This window comes from Formica exsecta, unplaced genomic scaffold (assembly GCF_003651465.1).
Source record: "Formica exsecta isolate Colony F162 unplaced genomic scaffold, ASM365146v1 scaffold72, whole genome shotgun sequence".
Classification (NCBI taxonomy): Eukaryota; Metazoa; Arthropoda; class Insecta; order Hymenoptera; family Formicidae; genus Formica; species Formica exsecta.
In genome coordinates this window covers 3,675,862-3,693,015 of record NW_021853485.1, presented here as the reverse complement: position 1 = coordinate 3,693,015, position 17,154 = coordinate 3,675,862, and the positions used below count along the sequence as shown (strand labels likewise).

At 34.9% G+C, this 17,154-nt stretch overlaps 1 protein-coding gene across 1 annotated transcript in view; it reads right to left on the bottom strand.

Annotated features, from left to right (window-relative positions):
• The window catches only part of LOC115243627 (pikachurin-like), a 134,136-nt gene that overhangs the window by 15,138 nt on the left and 101,844 nt on the right, over positions 1-17,154 (bottom strand). The window contains exons 7-9 of the mRNA XM_029820761.1: positions 11,395-11,539; positions 7,203-7,469; positions 6,098-6,284 (exon numbers count right to left, since the gene is read on the bottom strand). Coding sequence (XP_029676621.1) covers positions 6,098-6,284; positions 7,203-7,469; positions 11,395-11,539 — 599 coding nt within the window. The remainder of the gene's footprint in view (positions 1-6,097; positions 6,285-7,202; positions 7,470-11,394; positions 11,540-17,154) is intronic.

Below are 17,154 nucleotides of genomic sequence, written 5' to 3'. Positions count from 1 at the left end.
CCCCCGATGTTTCGCGAAACTCAAGTGGAAAACATCAACGTATACGACGACCTGTATTTTATCTACAAATATATCGTCAAGCGCGAGACGGGCGATATATTGCTGCGCGTAAGAGCTTCGCATTTTCATGTTGCAATTAATAGTGCGTGTTGATTCTTGTACCCATTATATAAATCGTTTATTTGACAAGAAGTGAACGCAAATTTGCTTTGGGGGAGAGTGCACTAAAGGGTAAAGGAGAGGAAGAAAAATGTATTATTCTTTCCCGTGATTTTAAATATTGCAAACTGAAACAAACGTACATAATTAAATATCAAACTTGAACGGGGTAGGTAGAAAAACTTAACACGACCCCGCCCTCCGGCATTTACTAATTATAAATACGTTCTACGTAGCTACGAATCGCGTACGAGAAACTTTCTAACACAAATGTTTCGAAGATTACCGTTTGGAATAAATAAAAGCTTTTATTCGCGATTAAAAAGATAAGTCTGTCCATTTTCTCACACAAGAGAAGAAAATTCTGTTGGATTTTTTAAAAGTAAACGCGGATACGCTATTCCTAAAAAAATAAAGTCGATTTGAGAGAGAAATTAATTAAAATAGAAGATTTAATTATTAATTCGCTTTTTCATAAAGGCTAATTCATTGAAATTCAATATAATTTAATCTCTCTACGGATCAAAAGCTATTTCTCAATAGTTATATTTAGGAAAACCATAGTTTTTGAGAGCCGCGAGTATATATTATGCACACAAATCACATTACATAAATATCATTTTCCATCTACCATTCCACTTTGCTCGAAACTTATTCAATTTCTTTGCTCAGATGCTCAAAGAACCTTTTGGTGTACTTTTCGCCGATTCGTTCCTCGAAGGCAGCACGAAGTTCAAAAAATCAAAGGCACGAAAGCGCGAATGGTTCCTTCAAAGCCCGGCGCGAAGGCGGTGTAAATTAATTACGACAGAACGGAAGATACATCCTGACAGCGCTGTTAAGTTGACTATGCGCGTGCAAGGATAAGATGCTCCCCTATAAAAAATTTTCAGCCATCATGTTGCCTATGCGCGCTTTTGTTGGCCTCTTCTTCTTTTCCCGCTACATAAAAGCTACGTCCCAGTGATAAGAAGTTCCCACGGGAGTGTCGGTAGAGGAGTAAACTTGTATTATGCGAAAGAGACTCGTAAGATCCCTCGGGGAACACCCTTTCTCACTGCTTACGACATCGTCCTTCTGTCCGGCTTATGTCGTCCTCATGTTCACAACGCGCAAAGACCGTTGATAGGTTCACGAATTTTTTATGAGGCAGTTTTGCACTCCGAAATGTCGTGTTGCATTATCGAGTACACGTGTCATCTCTGACGCCTGTTATTATAAATACCATTGAAATTATTAAATATTGCTTTATCGCGACCGTTCGATTTTTAAAAATAGCGCTTCGTTGATTTTATTGATCATGTTGCTTTTTGTTGCGGAAAACATTTTTCCACTCAGCGTATTTTCAAATTTTAATTATATGGCTGCTTTTATTTTCTGCCCCAGTCAGAATATTATTTATTTATGAATAATATAATAAATATTCTAATTATTTAAATTTAAGTAATAATGAGCCAAAAAATATATATGCTTAATGGTGTAATTATATATTTATAATTTTTATTTTGTCATTAAGAAATAAGTTTAATATGGAGGATTAAATCAATTGAAAATACGCGTGAAGATCTCTTGACATATAAATAATTAATATAAATATCTACATGAGAAAGATTTCGAAAGATCAACAATTTAATATTTCACAACGATTCCAAATTCTTTTTTATGTTAGGTACTCGTCTTTTTCTCTTTTGATTCATACATGACATTTTATGTCGGCGTGTAACCCAATGCATCCTTTCGTTGGATATGTAATTTCCAGAAAAGCCTCAGGCTCCCTTTTTCACTTTAACATGGGAATCCAAAAGGTATAAATAAATATAGAGGAAAAAGCTTATATATATATAATTTTTTACGTTTCTATAAAAAAATACATACATACGTTAAATCCTAATTTTAATTTTTTGCCATATAACGATTTAAATATGTATACAAAAGTTCAAATAAAATAAACTGCATAGCGGAAACTTTTCTTTTTTTTTTTTTGCTATTATTACGTCAGACTTTTTGTTATCAAAATAGATAAGCTTTAAAAGATTCACCATCCTAACACTCCGTGTTTTTCGGCTTTTATCTCAATTTACAGAATTTAATAGCAAAGTAACAGCTTAGCTTTATCTTCTACGTCCCGACAAGGAAATTCGTCGGATATTTATTTTGCGCTTCGTCGGATGGAGCATTATGTTCCTCGTCTCGTGCAAACGAGACAATAAAATGTATCACGTTTATTCCTTATGATGAAAGCACACCGCGTCCTTCGAGTCGTTTAATTTTACTTTGACATTAGCGTTTTATTTCGACATCCGGCAACGTCTTCCGGTGGCCGCTGTAAAAGTGGTCGTCGTCGTAAATTACGAGGATATTCCGGCGACATTTGGTTATTGCGGCTATATCTCTTCCGCTTGTACGTTAATGGAATTAAACTCGGGAACAGTCGGGCGAGACCAAAGTTCGAGAACGAGTTTCGAGTTTGAAGTGATACTCGTTAACTCGAGCCCTTTATGGCCGTTTCTCGAGCTAGTTTATGTTCTGATTTCGAGATCGGAAATGCGGAGATCCATCCGCGAAGGATAGCGATATATCCTGCTATAAAGATTCTTTTACGCGAAACGCCATACAAAGTTGTTTCTTTACCTTTAATACGCTGCTTCAAATTTATTGCGTCACGAGGTAAACATTAATTCTGATTCGCAATTTTTTTTGAAGCTCTTAAATATAATTTAAATTTTTATTTGCGTTATTTAATCTTTTTTTATTTGTCTATTAATTTTTTTATTCAAGACGCTGTAGCTTTGTAAAAATCACACAACTGCGATTATATTCTTACAACTACAAGACTGATATATAATATTTCCAGTTCTGAGTTCGAAGAATATCGACTGATTACACAAGTGTCAAGGTGTAATTTTCCATTCGTACGTATGTCGTCTCTTTTGCTTTGAAAACGATTCAGTCCGCCTTTGTCAATCGATCTTGGTTATAATTGTCACTGACACCGAAGGCAAATGTGCTGATATGTCACTGCTGCACGAATGAATCTTTATATATAGCTCGGCATTCACGATGTCGTTTTGCCGGAAGTAATATCGGTCGAATGATGATACCAATTTCATCATTTCGCATCGGACCGAATACACCACTTTGCCTTCCGCCATTGCCATAATCGATATCGTATATAACTCCTGCATAATCCGCGACTAACTGTGCATAGGTTGGTCCGCGCGGAGCAAACCGCATACGGTGACTTCCGGCGAATGCAACCGCGTTCGCTCCATTAGGTCGCCTGATATAAATTTTAATGCCCGATGGTCGATCTAAAGCATTTATTATATATATGTATATATATATATATATATATATATATATATATGTATGAAGGATTGTAATAATATATTGAAAGTATGATTTTTAATAAATTTGAAATTAATGTCTTTTTTTTGACTAATCAAATTTAATTTTTAGACATTTTTGAAATTTATAATTAAATTATTCGTATTAAAAAAATTTTACTTTTGTTTTTAAATTTACTTATTACTTTTCAGGCATAATATTTCATTTAATTTTGAAAATTCTATAAAAATATGACACACTATACTCAACAAATAAAGATATTAAAATCCTTTATTTCCTTGAGTCCTTTATTTAATTGAAATTATTCTCCAATTTTTTTTCTACAGCCTTTCTGGCATTGTTATATGTTTTAAAATATAAAATGATTATAAAAACAAGAATTAATTACGAATGTATGTAAATCTTGTATGCGTAAATTAAATATCTGTATATCAATTACCGCAGCTACACACATTAACGTATGAAATATAAATAAAAACAAGTTCCATTCTTGGTAATTAATATGTTACACAATGGTGCCTTGTTAGATATCGATCAATGTTTGATAATTAACTGCAAGCTGATAAAGAGCATACTGTGTGTGTGTGTAATATATAATATAATATATTAACCGATATATAACTGATTACGCTTGAGGACATATTTTAATCAGTTCTAAAGCATTATATTTGTATAGATCTATTTATTATACGTGTACAGAGAAATAGACTTTCTTTAAACTCAATTCTAAAAAATATATAAAACTTGCGTCGATAATATATACTTTTAATAGATAGATATATTTCAGAAAGAGAGAAATGTGTACAAAAAGGCACAAATGTATAATTCGTAACAAAAGATTAAATAGAATAAAATTATTTATGCTAAGTGTGATAAGATGTATTTTTATTTTATTTTTTTGTTTTAAAACAAATACTTCTGCCTGTAAATATTCTGCATTTGCTGCACCATCATTTATATTAACTTATTATTATACAAATGTTTATTGTTCATTAATATCTATCGGCCGATTGGTTATATGACCGATTACAAAAGATCTAAATTATGTTCCGCATATATTAGGAACAATGGCTCTCTCTCGATGTTACAAAATGGAGATAATATTTAGCTAGTTACATCGTGATATAAATACCAGGCAGATGTCCATTACTCAGAGGTAATTAATGCGACATACGCGAAGCAGCTGTTGCATATAACCGGACCTAAACGACTTCCCCCCAAATGTTGACAATTAATTACCGACACTCCGGTAGCGATAACGATAATTACTCGCGATAATCATAGCCTTGCCCGACGACGTAGTGATTTCCCTTCGCTCTTCTCGCCAACGAAATCGTCCCTCGATCGTATCTCGCTTGCCGATGTAATTAAACGGAGCTTTCAAATATCGTACAATTTCAACTTTTTTCTCCAACAAAAAAAGTTTGGCAGGCCGTAAATTAAAAAAAAATTGGAAACTGCGTAGACGCGCGCGGCTATAGAGTAATACAATCCTGTTACAAAACTATTTTTCGTTGTGAATAAAAAAAAGTGACGTTAAAAGAAGGCAAACGTTCTTTTAACGTCAGAACAATTGTTTGAATATGTTCTATTATATTCGAGAGTGTTAAAAAAATGATGAAAAGAGTCAAATAAAAAATTTTTTTTAACACTGATATAACACATAAGCACGTTGTTGTACCACTATATAAATTGATTGCTTCTTCTTTATTGAATGTAGAATCATTTTTATTCAAGTGAAAAACTCTCCGTCATATGTTATATTTCTGTCATAAACATTTATTTGAGCGAACACGTATAATTTTTACACAACTGTTGATTTTCTCTCGTAAGAAATTACTTGCCGTGAAACAGAAAAATATAAACGACATTTAATACAAAACTGGTATGTTGTTTACTATGGCAAAAAACAAAACAATAAAACGACTCGCGCGTATATACAATGTACATACGTAAGAGAATTATTATTAATATTTATGTTCCGTCGCGCGACAGCTGTAAAGTTGACGTGGAGCCAGGCGCTAAAATATTTAAAACACTTAATGACTATAAACTCTAATTAACCGCCTTACAGCTACGGCATATTCGGCCAGACGCTACCGGGTGACCGAATTAACAGCTATATCGGCAAACGGACAACAGGTGTCACATGAATTTAGTTGGCAAATCCTCCGACGCTCGCTCGATTTAACTCCGAATATATTCTTCGTTTTCTTTTTTTTTTTTTCTAGAGGTGAGAAGCGGATTCCCCAAGTAGTTCGAAGTCCCACGCGCTTGTCTCGACATTTAACTTGCCGAGAGATATAATTGTAATTAACCGGAGTGTCACCTTATACGGAACATTACGCGTTGCAATATGCAATAAATTTAAAAAAGAAAGAAAAATGTATATTTAATTATCTATGTGAAAACTAAACATCTCAATTGTATAATCGTCGTTGGAATAATTAATGGTTTCTAGCATCAGTGATTTTATGAGAATAATATACATGTACGATTTAGATGTATAAAATCGTTGCCGAAATTATGCAATATCTAGGAAACTTTGATACGCCGAAACCGGATGCTGCGCCTGTGATACTATACTTACCAACGTCGAATCCGTTTGCGGCATCGCCCTGCGGGGCCAACGGGAAGCGATAGTGGTGCTCGTTCGCCTCCAAATGCCGGATACAGCCCTTAAATCCGGTCCTCACCGGAAGTCGCTCCAAACCGGTCGTGTTTCCGGGTCCGCCAACGAAGAGCGGCTCGCGGAACGTAATTCTCGAAAACAATCCCTGGAATTGAGAAGCCAGAATTCTCTAGTTACACGTGTGCAGCTGTAGCGTAACATGCTGGACTGGCAGCGCATTTGTGGCCGCCTGATTAATGCATGAAGATTGCTTCTTCTTTATTGAATGTAGAATCATTTTTATCCAAGTGAAAAACTCTCCGTCATATGTTATATTTCTGTCATAAACATTTATTTGAGCGAACACGTATAATTTTTACACAACTGTTGATTTTCTCTCGTAAGAAATTACTTGCCGTGAAACAGAAAAATATAAACGACATTTAATACAAAACTGGTATGTTGTTTACTATGGCAAAAAACAAAACAATAAAACGACTCGCGCGTATATACAATGTACATACGTAAGAGAATTATTATTAATATTTATGTTCCGTCGCGCGACAGCTGTAAAGTTGACGTGGAGCCAGGCGCTAAAATATTTAAAACACTTAATGACTATAAACTCTAATTAACCGCCTTACAGCTACGGCATATTCGGCCAGACGCTACCGGGTGACCGAATTAACAGCTATATCGGCAAACGGACAACAGGTGTCACATGAATTTAGTTGGCAAATCCTCCGACGCTCGCTCGATTTAACTCCGAATATATTCTTCGTTTTCTTTTTTTTTTTTTCTAGAGGTGAGAAGCGGATTCCCCAAGTAGTTCGAAGTCCCACGCGCTTGTCTCGACATTTAACTTGCCGAGAGATATAATTGTAATTAACCGGAGTGTCACCTTATACGGAACATTACGCGTTGCAATATGCAATAAATTTAAAAAAGAAAGAAAAATGTATATTTAATTATCTATGTGAAAACTAAACATCTCAATTGTATAATCGTCGTTGGAATAATTAATGGTTTCTAGCATCAGTGATTTTATGAGAATAATATACATGTACGCGATTTAGATGTATAAAATCGTTGCCGAAATTATGCAATATCTAGGAAACTTTGATACGCCGAAACCGGATGCTGCGCCTGTGATACTATACTTACCAACGTCGAATCCGTTTGCGGCATCGCCCTGCGGGGCCAACGGGAAGCGATAGTGGTGCTCGTTCGCCTCCAAATGCCGGATACAGCCCTTAAATCCGGTCCTCACCGGAAGTCGCTCCAAACCGGTCGTGTTTCCGGGTCCGCCAACGAAGAGCGGCTCGCGGAACGTAATTCTCGAAAACAATCCCTGGAATTGAGAAGCCAGAATTCTCTAGTTACACGTGTGCAGCTGTAGCGTAACATGCTGGACTGGCAGCGCATTTGTGGCCGCCTGATTAATGCATGAAATACACTTGGCATATAACGTCCAACGTTGGCCATTTTTTTTTTTTGTATTTTTCTAAGTCGACGATAACATAGCGATATATATATATTACGTATGAAAAATATTTTTACAAAAGTTACGATAACTCTAGATAAAAAAATAAAAGTCGAATAGAGTACGAGTAGAATTCCCCTTTTTTCTCAAGACTTTATTTTAAAAAAAAATTAATTTATGTTCTATCGCATTTAATTCTGATATAATAATACAATATCTTAAAATAAAGATATCTCTGCGTAGCGAATTTGTTGAGAATTCTCTAATCAAATAACTATGCTGTGAATCAAGCTAGTCGCGAAGCGAACAAATGAAAAAGCCGGCGGCTACAATGCAGCGTAGTTATTGCGGAAGAAGCACGATAAGGACGATGTAAAATAGGAAATTCCTCCATGTCTTTTAAAATCCGTGCTATTTTCGCGTCGCGCATTTTTCACATTTCTCATCTCGGGACGTATCGGACGACAAACTATGTCCATTGTCAGCCAATATACCTAACGTCGTTTTCGTGCATTTTGTATTCGAGCGCGCGCGATCGTAGGTTTCCTTTCGTGGAAATTCCTCAAATCAAACAAGAAGATCGCGCACGGTCACGAAGGCGTTGCTAACCAGTTTCACTTTAGTTTTTTGCTTTCTTTTTCAAAGTGAAGAGAATGTGGCAAGGAAAAGGAGAGGGAGATAAAGAAACAGAGAGAGAGAGAGAGGGGGGGAGGGAGATAGCTGGAGAGAACAGAAAATAGTGGAGAGGTCAGGGGTGGCTTCTCTAATTACGACGCTGTCGTTAGGACACCAAGTGCTTAATGGCACTCTAGGATAAAGTGGGCTTGAAACGCGAAGCCATTTGCCGGCGATGCTGCCCGATTTTAAAGGTAATTAAACCTAACCCGGGAAAAACAGATGGGTTGAGAACCAGCCGATAATTCCTCGTTATCATACCGCTATCCTGAACGCCCGTGAGACTCGTTGAAGAAAGAGGATCGGCGAAAAAAGTAGATGAGGCATTTATCGACTTGCTCTCTTGATATTCAGTATCCTCGCTGTTGATTGCTGAGCTCAAAATTAGCTCGATTATATATTTCTTTTATCGTATTTACATATTTACATATTTACGTTACAATATTTTAGAAGAATTTTATTATTTTTCAATCTATTGAAAATAGATATCTAAAAAAATTAGTCGACATTTTTTTTTTGTACGACACTTGACTTTTAAAAGAAAATTAACTTCGAGATTTGGAAAATTAATAACATATTTATGTTTTTTAAAAAAAACTTGGAGCACGAGAGATCATTTTCTTTCGGTTACACTACATTTCCCAACTCACTCTATGACATTCGTTCTTACTTATAAAGATATATTATTTATAAGTATATTATAAAGAAGTATGTTATCAGTGTTAATCTAAGAACTTTGCAAATTAGTGATCTAGTTCTTTATAAGTATCTCTGAAAGACTATCCGTTATCATCAATGTGTAAAAAGGTACCGTAAGTTTCGCTTACACTTCTGATCCTTCGTTCTGGCGCTGCATCTCATTTGCAAAATAACAAGGCAAACGAGCGTCGTAGTGTCGCGAGAAAACGATGCAAACCAAATTAAGAAAAAAGAGCAAAATATGCGCATAATACAAGTGCCGCGAATACGATTAAAACAAGGAGCGAGCTAGTTAACAATAAGATTCACGAATTTGTTTGCAAAACGACTACAGCAACCTCGTCTCACACGTCAAAGAACATTATACGGCGTTTGCATCAGAAAGGAGTTGCATTATCTTGTGGTACACTGATGCATTCTAAATTAAACCGCCGACTCTTAATTAAGCTCGATTTTGTCAGAATTTTTGTTAAAAATGTGGAGGTTTGTAATCGAAGAATAAATCTAAATATATCGAAAAAATTAAATTGTTAATTGTGTATAGACGATTCGTGAAATTGAGTATATTAATTAGCACAGCGATTAAATTGATTCTGACATAAATATTATAAAAAATCTTAATAAATCTTAAAAAATCTTATCAAAAATATTTGCAAAAATCAATTAATGTATTATATTGTATGATATCGTTAAACTAGTATGCAAATGCAAAAAAAAAATATATTTTTTTTTTTAATTTAAAAAACTTTAAAATGATCGTGTCTCTGTTGATTTATATTGCAGTCCTTAATATATTTCGATGCAGAAATAAAAAAAGCATTTTCGCAACTATTAAAGTTATCCTTTTACTACGCGAATTTTGAATCACGCTATCTTGATGAAGTTCGAACGAGCACGAGGTCAATCGATTGAATCGGATTAATATGGGAAAGAGCGAAATCGATTACGTGGCCGGAAGTACCTTATTCAGACAAGTTTTACGGGCAATGGCACTTTTTTTTGATTAGATTGATCGAAGAAGGTGCGGTCTCGTTCCAGGGTGTGGTTCTCCGCTTTTAACCTCCGCCATCTGTCTCGATATATCTCACCGTTCGTACTCTTTTAGCTTCTTACGTCACTACTACTACCACGTTCTCCAGATATTTCACCAGATATTCTATTTCCTCGTGATTATTTTTGCACGAAAGATTTCTTTATTAATGCACTTTTAATAACATATTCTTCCACAGATTTGTCGCTTTTTTTTTTCAAAAATGTCATAATTTATTGCAACTTCCCGATTTTTTTACATATGTACTTATAGCTAAGCTCTAAATTTTACTTATTACTTTTAATTCTTAAAGTCTACTTGAAATTATCCCCAAAAAATTGAAATTTTTTTCAAATTGATATTAAAATTATATGAATGCTCTAAAAAAAGTGAAAATTGCAACCCCTTTTCAAAGTACGCTGTTCGTATCTTATCTCTTGTGATATCTAGGGCAGCGAAAATATGAAGAACTTCTCATGCGGAGCATTTTGTAGCTTTTACAGCAAAATGAGAATTTTCAAGAAAGTCAAAGTTTTGTTGCGGTAACATTGTATAACGCGTTTTAGCACATATCGATATAACCCACGACGAAGTTTCGTCTTTGCGCGCAAAATAAAAAAGAAAAGATGGTCAAAAATTTTGCGCAACCTATATGGAATACTTCGAAAAGAAGTTTCACAATGTAAGAACGTTTCTTCAATTCCCGGACTACATTCTCTCATTAAAGTTTCCGGAAAGTTTCCGTGAGATACAACAGCGTTTAATGCTGGTTCCATCTCAGCGCTATTAAACTTTTTGGAAGTGAATCTCTCGCGTCGAATGGAAACAATTTTATTTTACTACAGTTGGTCGTAAGCATTAATGGCATTCGAATCAAAATGATGACCATTATTTGCATACGACGCTGTCTGCATTATTTGCATTTTTTTTTAATCTGCAGCTTTTACGGATCACAGCTTTGTCCATTTTTGATAATTGTCTAATTCATTGTACATATATTTTCCTTCTATTTAGATATCACCTTAACAAAACGGACGTTTCAAATCAAGCTTCACTTAGAAAAATGAGATGCTTATTTATCGCTACGAACTACATTATTTACCCCACGGATTATCGCGATCAAATGAGTTCGATTTCTCATTGTGCCGTTACATAAAACACGATCGGCAAGTCTCGAGGAAAGCGCGCGAATGTTGCCGTGAAAATCTCGAGAATTCGAATAAACTCACTGGTAATCTCGATAATATACGTTCCGCTTCGCTGCGGAATATCGAGCGCCTCATTGAATTTGCGGTATATATATATATACACATTCCATATATATATGTATACACGGACAAATAATATCCAGCATCTGGCCTTGATGGAAATAAAATGAAGTGCCCTCACCTTCGATCGTCCCTCCACCCTCTTCTCCTGATTCAGTTGGATCCAGGCGTCCCATCGATGTCTGTAGACACTCAGAGTGTTCCACTCATTCAGCTTCACCGTTTCCGTGCTCCTGACCGTACCCACACCGCTGCCGCAGTCGAACCTTAGCCGCAGAAAATACAAGGACGATGTTAATCGATTGGGAATGTCAGGCACGTCGCGAAATATCAGGCATTGTCGAAGCAAAATTCATAACAATGTTTTTTCGATACATTGCCGAAGGCAATAGAGTTTAATCGCAATAAAACGAAAAAGAAGGAGAATTCGTGCAATTAAGTTACAAATCTTCGTATTTTTGCGGATGTGATTGTGAAAAAAAAGTTTATTTCAAATATGTTGAAAAATGAATATTTGTTCTGCTGCGATATTTCTTGTTCTTTTTCTGTTTTTATGTAAACACAATTTGTATGTAGAAAAGATTACAGAAAAACCAATTTTATCTGCTTTAATTAATTTGCTACATGCAATGATAAATAGCTCTCTCCCTCTCTCTCTCTCTCTTTCTCTCTCTCTCTCTCTTTCTTAATATCGTAATGGACGGTACATCCTTGTACGTTAATGATGAGAAAGAATATGGCTGGCATTTAATAATGTCTACGATCGATAAGACATTACTGGTATCGTTGCCAATGCAATCAATATGGAAATCATTGTCGACATCCGGTAATCCATTCGCGATCATCACGAAAGTAATCCGCTGATATGTCAGCGCACAGTAATGCTCTTCGTTCAGTTAATAGAACAACAAATCCACATGACTAATCATTTAGTGTTGGATTAATGAATTGTGGAAACGAATCTGGGAAACAATGGACGACTATCAGCTGGTATTAATGAATAAATTATGCGACGCGTTTGATAAATGTGCCTATGAATATCATATTGGATCTATGATTCGAATTCTTATTATCCTGATCGCATCGCTATATTTCAGTAGATGTTATCACGAAAATCCATTTTCGATGTATATTTCTTTCCATTTTTTAATAGTTACTTGTCATTTTTGTAGAACATCTATCTCGTTATTTATCTCATATTTGTATTCAGAAAACTTATATTTATACGATAATTAAGCACATATTTTAGTTAAATAGAAAAATTTTTTGAAATTTTTAATAATTCTTAGTACCCTCCATAACAAAATTACAACATAGATATGTTTATTTAACTCTTCAATCAGTTTAAAGCCCGATGTTTAGTAAAACATATTTTTTTGTAATAAAATACAAACTTCGCCCTTTGACCTTTCGATACCTTTCCTTTTTCTCGACGTAAAAAATATAAATTGATTTTTATATATTGGAATCTCTCGAGACTTATGCGACGATTTGTGTTACAAAAAATAGCGCGATGATTGAATGGGGTTTAAAAGATATTTAATTCTTCTCAGTGCACTATTATATATACCATAATATCGATATTACAAACGTCCCATGGTGGTGTAACACTTCACAACGCGTACTTTTACAGGCGCGAAACTTTACGTAGTGCGTTATAAAATAAATCCTATGACGTCGTTTTCACGGCGAAAAAGTTTTTCCGTCGACGGGCTGGCGCAAAAGGCCGTAAAAAAGGTGGTGCGGGGCAGGATCAGAGTATATTGCAAGGGGTAAACTTTCAGTTTTTGCGCAGCGCCCATAAATCGTACCTACGCGGTCTCTATTAAGTTACGGCTTATTAAGCTGTAAACGAAAAATTAGTCCCGGCATGGAATGCTTAATTAATGACCACGTCAAACTCACGGCGAAGTCTCCGAAATTATGACGCCGAAGTGTTCTATAAAATGTCTCCCGTGTAACTTTATATTCAATACCCCGCCTGTTTCTTTGGCGTAAAAAAAAAAAAAAAACACCAAACCAATATTTTTTTGTAATAAAATACAAACTTCGCCCTTTGACCTTTCGATACCTTTCCTTTTTCTCGACGTAAAAAATATAAATTGATTTTTATATATTGGAATCTCTCGAGACTTATGCGACGATTTGTGTTACAAAAAATAGCGCGATGATTGAATGGGGTTTAAAAGATATTTAATTCTTCTCAGTGCACTATTATATATACCATAATATCGATATTACAAACGTCCCATGGTGGTGTAACACTTCACAACGCGTACTTTTACAGGCGCGAAACTTTACGTAGTGCGTTATAAAATAAATCCTATGACGTCGTTTTCACGGCGAAAAAGTTTTTCCGTCGACGGGCTGGCGCAAAAGGCCGTAAAAAAGGTGGTGCGGGGCAGGATCAGAGTATATTGCAAGGGGTAAACTTTCAGTTTTTGCGCAGCGCCCATAAATCGTACCTACGCGGTCTCTATTAAGTTACGGCTTATTAAGCTGTAAACGAAAAATTAGTCCCGGCATGGAATGCTTAATTAATGACCACGTCAAACTCACGGCGAAGTCTCCGAAATTATGACGCCGAAGTGTTCTATAAAATGTCTCCCGTGTAACTTTATATTCAATACCCCGCCTGTTTCTTTGGCTAAAAAAAAAAAAAAAAAATCGACGAACCTCGTTCTCGAAACTATTTAAAGAGTTTGCGCTCGTAAGATCCTCATTGCACCTCGCCGATGTTTACGACAATCTTCTCACTTAATATTTTTTAATTAATACTCTGATCTAACTCTCGCCTTGTTCATCAATTCAATACTTTCAGAGAGTTTGTTATCCGTATCTCTTTTATGATACATATTAATTTCATCAATGCATATTTCTTTATAAATATTAATCAAATATCCTTTTTTTGCATGCACTTGTTCAAATAAACATTTTAATGTAAATATCAACTCAATCACTCGAATCTCTCGAAACGTTCGATAATACATAAATCGAACTCACCATCGTTAAATCGGTAATTAATAGTATTAATAATGAAAGTAAATAATGCAAGTACCTGAATTCGATAAAGCCGTGATGAAGTATCAAAGCCATAAAATCGCCTTGAAGATCGTCCCGTTCTCCCGCCAATAGGAGTACCCCATCCCACGCTTCGGGCCGAAATTCCAGCTCCAATTGCACGTGTTTGTAAGCGGCTCTTAAGGCGGGAAAAGCCAGCCAGCCTGATCCAGTGAAACGCGGCGATCTCACTTCAGCCTCTGAAACGCAACATTACCTAAGGATCTTTTCACTGACTCAACGGAATTTGTTTGAACTTTGTTAATTTGTTTTCGGTTTAAATTAGCAACGATATATTTACAGTATCGACTAATTTGCAGAGATAAGCAAAAATTTATGAATCAACTTTTACGATAATTGTGAATAAAAAATTCGATATGTGTTGAAAAAAATACATACCATTCGTAGATTTTATAAAACGAATTCGAAAATTCTCCTCTTTATCAGAACTTTATCACATTTTGCTATATCTTTATGAAAATATGCGAGTAAAAATAATATCATCTTGATTCCTTTTATAAAAATATATTTTTATGTATCTTGCTTTCATGATATATTTTTATTAGAATTATTTTTCATAAAAATTCTATTAAAATATATATGCACGGATATAATACAAAAAAAAATGTATTAACTATTATATATCTATATAGACAAAATATAAAATAGTAACAAGTTTGAGAATTTCCAATACATTTATGGTGCATCAGCATATTAAAATTCGCCAAAGATATCGTTTTTCGTGGCACTATTAGAAAAGCGCCACTTTAATATATACATTTTTTAAAACGTATCACGAAATAATCTCGAGAGAAACGTGCAATTTGTAGTTGAGAGACGTGCGAATGGTTAGCATGCCGGTACCGTCGACCACTTTCGGAGGATATATATCGACTGTGAAGGGAAAAGAGCGGAAAATCGAGAATTCCGGCCGCATGCGAGGCTTATACGGAATGTCCCTTCACTACCACGATCTACAACCTCGTATCAATCACGTGAGTGTACCGCAGGGTGTACCCGTAAGAGGACGACCCTCCCGAGCTCGCGGAACACGTGAGTGTAAGGGTGACGATAAATCAGGCTGGACCAGAAGAATAGAAAAAGTTGCACCCGTGGGGCCTGGAAATGGAATTCCAGTTCTTGATAGCGCCAGGAATCCTCGACACTATCGTGTAACAAAGCGCCGTTCAACCGCCGGATCGTACACGCAATTACAAATCGGTGATATCGAAAAGACATGGGAAATTTATCGGACATTGACATGTTGCAACCGTGCGAGGAAATAGCTCCGATCGATTGGTTTATTACGCCGTAAAATCGATTTTGACCCAGCACACATTGATTCATCTTGCTAGACTATTTGTTATTATACGAAATTGTAGCATATTATAATTTATGTATAACTACCCGAAAAAGACTGGACTTATATAATTACATAAAATCATATTTAATTAAATCTGAAAAACTTTTGGTGCGATATATGATCTGGCTAAATATAATTAAATCCGAAATTTAACGCGATATGATTATATAAAGATAAGATTATATCGCGCCAAATTTCGGATATTATATATATGATCATATAAAATTATACAAATGTTATCAGATCTTTTCATATAACTAATATGTATATTTACATCTAACCATATTATATCATTTTTCTCGGCTATTTGCCTTTTAAAATTTTAATAACGGTGCGTTAAAAAATTTAAAAAAATTTTCCAATCATTATTAATCGCAATAAATTTAAAATCTCAATTTAATTTTAATTAATTATGATATAAATATAATTAACTACAATTTAATTTATTATATTCAATTTTAAATAAAATTTTATAATTGTATAAATTATATCTATAAATAAAAATAGATATAATATAATAATTTTCAACTATTTAATTTTATCACACATACATGAATAGCTGAGCTGAATGCTAATATACAGTAATTAAATGAAATATAATTGTAATTAGGGAATTTAATAAAATTCATGTGTTCACTATAAAATATAGTAAAGTCTCCAACACACACCATTGACAAATATTAATATTCCATAAATTGCTATATTCGCAGTTGAATAACCGAGTTGCAAGACTATATATTCCTTGCAGTAGAACAAGTACATCGCAAGCGGACCGTAGATTCAACTCTCATAGTAGAGTAAGTAAATTATAGCCGGACCCCATATATTTCTTCCTACGAATATAACAAGTACATTATATTCCAATATAATCCGCTTTTCGATTACAAACTTACAGTATTCTAATATATCTAGAATTGACTGTATCGTAATTATAGAATCACACGTATAACTGCATTTTTTCGCTATTTTATTTCTAACATACCGATAACGAAACTTAGGTAAAGAAAATGAAAGAAATCAATATTGTTATGCCCGTGGCTGTCACATAAATAATAAATAAATATAAAAGAAAAATTATTTAACAAAAAATAGATAATTATTAATAATACAATATCACTGTTAAAGAGAAGACGAACGATATACTCAACACACTTAAATAAATTACAACGCGATGCAGAAAAGATACATGATGTTTTACATTAGGAGTGAATTTCGTTCTACCAGCCTTCTTTCATCTTGTTTATTTTTGCGGTCTATGTACATTGAGAAGTGCTTAAGGCACATGGCAAATAAATAAGTTACTTTACCGCCGAGGGATGCAAAAGGCAAAGAGTTCGATCGATTAAAATCGAACAACTCAAAGTTACCGTCTCTGATGTTCGCATCGCGCTCGACTTAAACGCGGGAAACGAACTTCCGGAACGCGGGAGAAACAACGTTCCCGCCGCCTGCGGTTCA